The sequence below is a fragment of the Carya illinoinensis genome, chromosome 5, assembly GCF_018687715.1.
Source record: "Carya illinoinensis cultivar Pawnee chromosome 5, C.illinoinensisPawnee_v1, whole genome shotgun sequence".
NCBI lineage: Eukaryota > Viridiplantae > Streptophyta > Magnoliopsida > Fagales > Juglandaceae > Carya > Carya illinoinensis.
Genome location: NC_056756.1, coordinates 36870471 through 36877734, shown reverse-complemented (window position 1 = coordinate 36877734; position 7264 = coordinate 36870471). Strand labels below are relative to the sequence as shown.

Genomic DNA, 7264 nt, shown 5'->3' with positions numbered 1-7264 from the left:
GAACTTAAGTACTTCTTGGTCTATCTTCACCACAAAGGATTGGCCAAGTACATATGTTCTCCACTTGTGTACAACTATCACAAGAGCTAAAAGCTCATTTTCATTCACTCCACTCCTTTAAGTGCCTTTCCTTTAAGTGCATGGCTCAAATAGGAAATTGGTTGTCCCGATTGCATTCACACCACTCCAAGTCCCATGCCACAAGCATTACATTTAATGGTGAAGGGCCTGTTGAAATATGGAAGTTTTAACACCAAGGGCTGTGAATGCAACCTATTTAATTTCCCCAAATGCCCTATTTGCCTCCGAACTCCAAGAAAAAGAATTCTTTTTCAGCAAGTTTGTCAAGGGGTCTGCTATAATTCCATAGCCATTTATAAACTTCCAATAGTATCCAGTTAGCCCTATGGATCCCTGTAGAGACTTCACATTTTTAGGCTCAAGCCACTCCAACATGGTAGCAATCTTAGAAACATCATCCATTACACCTTCAGAATTAATGATATGGCCTAAATGGTCAATTTCTTCAACTATAAACTGACATTTTCACCTTTTGGCGAACAAAAAATGTTGCAGCATAGTTAAAACCTATTTCAAGTGCTCCAAATGTTCACCTCAAGACTTACTGTACACCAATATGTTATAAAAAAATACGAGTACAAATTTTCTTAGATAGGTTTTGAATACATCATTCATCAACCCTTAGAAGGTGGCCAGGGCATTAGTTAGGCCAAATGGCATTACTAAGAACCTGTAATGCCCTTCATGGGTTTGGAAAGCTATCTTAGGTATGTCATAAGCTACTACCTTGACTTGCCACTACCTTGACTTGGTCATATCCTGACCTTAGGTCAAGTTTAGAGAAAATAACTGAACCAAACAATTCATCCAACAGTTCATCCATTATAGGAATAGGGAATTTTTCCTTAACTATTTATTTATTTAGTGCCTTGTAATCAACACAAAGCCTCCAACTTCCGTCAGCCTAACGAACCAGTAAAACAGGTGAGGAAAAAGGACTAGTGCTTGGCCTTATTACCTCTTATCTAAGTAATTCTATCACAATTTTTTCTATCTCTAATTTTTAGTAATAGGGGTATCGGTATGGCCTGCTTGCAGTGGGTTGGAGTATCCTCCTTGAGGAAAATTTTGTAGTCATGTGCAGGGGTGGCAGTAACCCGTTAGGCTCATTAAACACTTCTTCAAATTCACCCAATAGTTTAGCAACATCATCATCCACATTTTTCAAACTCTACCCTTTCTCTTCTTCAGTCACAATTTGTAATAAAATTCTGTTACCCTTAGCCATAGTGGCTTTAAGTAGCTTGTGGCCATCCTCTACCACAAATGGGTTTTTTCCATCAAATGCAAAACTCATTAATAACTTCAAAAAATCCCAAGTTATAGGGCACAATGTCTCTAACCATTAGATCCCTAAAACAATATCACATCCAACTAGGTCTAGTAAATGAAGGGATGGTTGAAATAAAGTAGCTTGCACCTTTAGCTTTACTATTTTGTATAATCCTCCACCCTTAAGGCATTGGCCATTAGCCACCTTCACCCTTAATGTAATAGAAGAATCCACTCGCAGCTTCCATTTTGGAATCAAAGTTGAGTCTATGAAGTTGTGTGAGCTACCTAAATCCACCAGTATCACCAACTGTTCACCCATAATACTTCTCGTCAACCTCATTGGTCTAACAGTAGGAGTGCCAGCAATGACAGCCAAAGAGATCTCTGGTTCTTCCACACTATCAAGAGGTCTTGTCACTTTTTCCTTCTCCATATTTTCCCCAAACTACTTGCAATCATCCTCTTATATTAATTCATCCTTACCTTGTAAAAGGTAGATTCTAGGGTTTTTGCAATTATGTGCTGGGCTCCACTTCTTGTCGCAGTGGTAGCACATCCCCTTCCTCTGCTTCTCATCCATTTGAGTGAATGTGATCTTCATTGTAGGAATTGAGGATCTTTGCCACTTGTTATAAACTACTGAATAGGTACTGTGAGAAGAACTCCCTCCAACAAATGCACTTGTCTTTTCCACCACTATTTTTCTACTTCTTTTTGTACTCAATAGGTATTCCTCTTGTATCTTGGCTAATCCATATGCTACGTTTAAATTGATAGGATTCAACATCCTAATGGGAAGGCAAATTTCATCCTTTAACTTGCTAAGGAAGCAACTCAACTTATGCACATCCAAAAGCCCTCTCAAACGATTGGAAAGAGCCTCGAATTGTGCCTTGTATGCTGCAACAAAGCTGGTATGCTTTAACCGAGTGAGTGCCTTCATGGGATCATCATAAGCAATTGGACCAAAGCGAATAAGCAACGATCTCGAAAGTGCCCCCTCTAAAAAGTCTTGGTACGACACGAGAGCCTTGCCCTCTATGTGATAAGAGGCCATGAGCATTATGTGGTTGATGGGAGTCTGATAGAAGTCAAAATACTGATTGGCCTTGAAAATCTATGCTACTGGATTGTCACCTTGAAAGTGGGGAAACTCAATACACACACCTCTGAGATTACCCCTTCTGTTATCATGTTGGTCCTAGTCCATGTTGAGATCATCATGAGACTCGCGGTGGTGGTGGGAACGAGAAGCTAGTATGGTACACATCATATCATTCTTCAGTTGCATACTAGCCTTCATGTCGTCAATGGTCTGTTGCTGATGTTCAACTTGTTGTTGGAGAGCCTCATGTTGTTGGTGTTTCGATCTGGTATTTTCTGACATAGGATCGTTAGGTTACTGATACCAATTGTTAGGTTGTTGTGCTAGGATTATGGATCTAATCGAATGGGTGTGATGGAATTAATGTAACTGTAATTACAGTGCTGTGTAATTAGAGTGGACGATAGGTGTTTGTGAAAAGGACTCAAAGGGAGTCACAAGCTTGTATTGATCATAGGGTGCTTCAAGCGAATCCCTAAACCTTCGTACATTCATACTTCAATAAAATTCCATATTGATTCTCCTTTCTACTCATGTTATTTTTCATATATTCGAAACACTACTAACTTGTAACTAACTCCCTAAGGCTGATAAACTGACTTGACATACTCAAATAAAAATAACAGTAACCTAAGTGCACCGTTTTGGTGTTTTTAGTCCCAAAAGCTGCGTGTTACAAGACAAGAACCAGACCTCCACTACTAAATAAAACGTTGCGTATTACACTTCATAAGCCATAACCCAGGCTTTACTTAAACTCTCCGTTTTATTTAAACTTCAAAACAATGTGTTTAACTTGATCCAGCATGGACGTTGTTTCCAATTCATTTCTTCCTTCTTTACTTTTGTTCGCAAGATCTCCACTTTAGTTCTCATTTTCCTTTCTCATCTCTTGTCTTCACATCTAGGGTTTACTTCCTCTACTCGATCCTTAACAAAACCCTCCCCCTTTCAAAACCATAGTCGACATTCTTCTCCCAGAAAAGAAGTGTTCAGATTAAATAGAGTTGTAGTGGAGTTTGAAGAGCACAATAATGTCGTGGATTTTAATTGAATAGGTTTTGTATATTTAATGTGTGATGGGTGTATGAAGCTTGTAAGCTTTGTGAATGTGCAGTGTATGTATAAATGGAATAGGCAGATTTCATGTGTTGGGTGTATTGATTTGGATTGTGTTCTAATTGATCCTATCAGTTTTGCATAGAAGTTTCATCAAGTACAATTATAGGCTAATGGTTTCCTGAGACGGCAAAAGATAAGTACATAATTTCTTGTTGTTGATACAAAACTACCTAGGCAAAAGTTGAGTAAACAAGGAATATTTATTCAGATGATAAAAAAATGATGTGAACTTATTGAGTAAAGATTTATTATTAAAAGAAGGGTAGAAAGTGAAGGGGAGGAGGTCAGAATTTTCTTTGAGATTTTATTCAAACTTTGGGATATAGTGCAGGAGGTCATCATGTCATATGTGAACAAAGATTGTGGGATGCTATCCCCATTTTTTTATTTTTTTTATTTTTTGCAAGAATATATTTAAAGAGATGCCTCACATTGTTAACATCGCATAATTTGATTTATAACAAAAGTTTAAGATTGAATTCAATTTTAAATCAATTCTTGCCACATCAAATGTGTGGAATGTATGTTTTCACACCATCTTACAAGTATAGTTTTTAATTTTTTTATATTCGGAAGTCAATTTGGAAAATGCTCCTTCCAAATTGTTGAAATGACAAGACTTAAACTGTAATATAATTTAATTTTAAATCTCTATTTCAAATCGAAATTTGTCATGTAGGTAGTATGGAGGATGTTTCTACACACCAACTTATGAGTAGAAAAGCCTTTTTTTAGTTTATCTTTGGAATACTGTAAGGGGTAAATATACCAAGTCCAAGATAGAGGCCAAGTCTATTAGAAGGCCACCATCAAAATACAAGAGGGAGAAAAGGACAAAAGTAAGAAAAGAAGAGACAGAGTGGACCAGATAAGAAAAAAAGTCAGACATGCAAGAGAGAAATGACAGAAAAAAGGAGAAGGTAAAGAAAAGGGTCAGACACGTAGTGAAGTCAGATAAGATAAAAGGGACGAAGTGACATAAAGCCAGGTTCTTCACCTACCACTAATAGAAACTCAATAAAAGGGATCAGATTGGCTGAAGAAAGAGGGAATCTGGGCGACTGTTATGGGAACAGAGAGATGGCTGCTTCTTCAACCTCCAGACAAAATCATTTTAGCTTCTCTAGGGGAAAGGGTTCAAACCCCATTTGTATGGTGAGTTACGAGAGACTGTAAAATACTCCTATTATAGTGTATTTGCCCCCCAAACTATCCATGGACGTAGTCCTTGTGCTAAATTCATGGGCCACCACTCATGTCTTCGGCAATTTCTGCCACCAATGTGGCACCCTCGACCCCAAGGTGAGTCCGTATGGTGTTCATCGCCACCGAAATCGTGTGGTGTTCCTCACCATCATGTGATTTTCATCACCACCAAGATCATGTGGTGTTCCTCACCATCGTGTGGTGTTCATCGCCACCAAGATCATGTGGTGTTCCTCACCATCGTGTGGTGTCCATCACCAACGAGATCGAGTAACCTTCCTCGCCACCAAGCCCACCACTACGATCCCGACCAGGTGTCCCTTGGCCTAAACTTCCTTAATTATGATGGGTCACTCAGCCATAACCACTCCTAGCCACCACCAAGCTCATTGGCATTTTTTATAGCCCGCCACCATTACGGAGGGCAACGGGACCCTAGCAACTCACTGCACGAGAAATAACCTTGTTGCCTAGGAGACACAACACCACTGTAACCCATGGCTGAACAACCACCCCACCATGACAGCCCAACCACATGCACCCTACATGGGAATATGCAACGTCCTCACCTTCCTCAACCTAAAAGCCGTGAGGAACTCGGGAGCACTTCACTGTGCACCCAACAACCATGCATGGAGGGCACAATGCCAGCCACCCTTCATGAAAGGCAATCTCTTGCCCGCCATGAAGCTTCCTCGCCCACAAAGTCTACTCACAAGTATCGGGCAACGTGCATAGGCAGGCAACCATCTAGACATGAATAGGTAAGTCTTTGCCCATCCCGACGAGACATGGGTTCCTCCCCATACAAGTCTTTATAGAGGGCAACCTCCACGGCACGTTGCACATTGCATGGCTCATGCAACATGCACCACCCACCACCACCTGCCTCCGTCAAAAAGCATAGTGCACTCAGACCCAACTTCCAGGCATAAAGAGTCTCTAGCCACAGCTTGACCAACCAAGTTTCTTGGCCACATATAGAGAGTGGGTCAATCGATATTGACTAAATCGCTCTGTGTCGACACCTTAAACCTTCACCACACTCAAATGAATGGCTCAGTTTTGCAAAGTCTCTAACTTATAATTCAAATTATCTACACTAACTCGTTTTGTTTTCTATGGAAATCCCCAGAATCGCGGTTGATCTCTAACTCCTATCGTAGCATCGTGGTCAAGCTTCATCTCCCACCCTAGTAGTGTTGTCGAGCTCTATCTCCCGCCTCAACAGCATGGTTGAGCTCCGCCTCTCGTCGCAGTAATGCAGTAGAACTCTGTCTCCTGCCCTATCAGTCCAATTGAGTTATGTCTCCTACCACAGCAGCTAGGATCAAGCTCTATCTCCCATCACAATAGTGTAGTCGAGCTTTGTCTTCCACCCCAATAACACGGTCGAGCTTTGTCTCCATCACAGCAAGGTAGTCTAGATCTGTCTCTCACCCCAATAGCGTTGTTGAGCTCTATCCCTCCCTACTAGTGCAGTCAACCACACCTGTCCTAAGTGTCCCATCCCTCCTTGACTCAACGCAATTGAGCATATCTCCTTCCAAAGCAGCTAAATCGATGCTCCGTACTCGCACCGATGAACAACTGAGGGAATACCTCTCCTAAGTGTCGCATCCCTCATCGCCTCAACGGGGTCAAGCACATTTCCCACCCAAGCAACTAAGTCGATGCTCTGCGCTCACACCCAAAAAACAAATGAGGGAATATCTTTTCTAAGTGTCCCATCTCTCCTTACACCAAGCGTGGTTATCTAAGTTGATGCTTTGCGCTCATACCAGCGAATAACGGATGGACCATCTCTCCTAAGTGTCTCATCTCTACTCGCCACCCAGCACAATCAAGGACATCTACCTCCTAGTTATCTAAGTCAATGCTCTGCCTTTGCACCATCGACCAACAGAGGGAACACCTCTCCTAAGTGTTCCATCTCTCCTTACCTCAAAGTAGTCGAGTCACCTCCCACCTAGCAACTTCTCCAACAAACGTTGAACGGTGACACTTGTGCTATAACCATCGCCAGTGAGTTACCTTGAAGAACTAGCTTCTAAGCTTCACAACCACCTCACACAGTTTTCTTTAGGAATGAATTTGTCAAGCTTGGCAATCGCCTAAGATGGACCTAGGGGTCGACGAGCTCCCTGACCACCTAAGCACGAGTTGTCGAAAACAAACTCTAACATCAACACTAAAATAAAAACATCAAAGAATGACTTGCATCAGGGGCAAGAAATATACTACCACCAACAATAGCAAAAACAATTACAAAAGCATGCACACTCTTTGCTAATAATAAACATTCAGATGGTTATGTCTTCAAAGGCCCTTATTACAAGTCTTCTTGAGCTCTGCAGTCGAGCCATCTCCTACCTATCTCTCAAAGCTGAGTTCCGCTTGGAGACCTTCATCGCTTAACACAAATAAATAGAAAATCAAGGTCTAGGTCCCAGAATTAATTTTTCTATAAGTTTT

At 41.1% G+C, this 7264-nt stretch overlaps 1 protein-coding gene across 1 annotated transcript; it reads right to left on the bottom strand.

Annotated features, from left to right (window-relative positions):
• Window positions 1-273: 273 nt before the first annotated feature.
• LOC122310308 lies at window positions 274-1789 on the bottom strand. Its single transcript, XM_043124203.1, has 2 exons — window positions 1502-1789; window positions 274-537 (listed from the first exon to the last, which is right to left on the bottom strand). Exons 1-2 carry the CDS (start codon window positions 1787-1789, stop codon window positions 274-276), a joined length of 552 nt encoding a protein of 183 aa, XP_042980137.1.
• Between the last annotated feature and the right edge of the window lie 5475 nt (window positions 1790-7264).

Bases quoted from the DNA above. Each gene is read 5' to 3' on its own strand.
- LOC122310308 (XM_043124203.1), bottom strand. From the start codon at position 1,789: ATGGAGAAGGAAAAAGTGACAAGACCTCTTGATAGTGTGGAAGAACCA. The intron at 538-1,501 runs GTGCAAGCTACT...TGAAAATGTCAG, and splicing joins ACAAAATAGTAAAGCTAAAG to TTTATAGTTGAAGAAATTGA.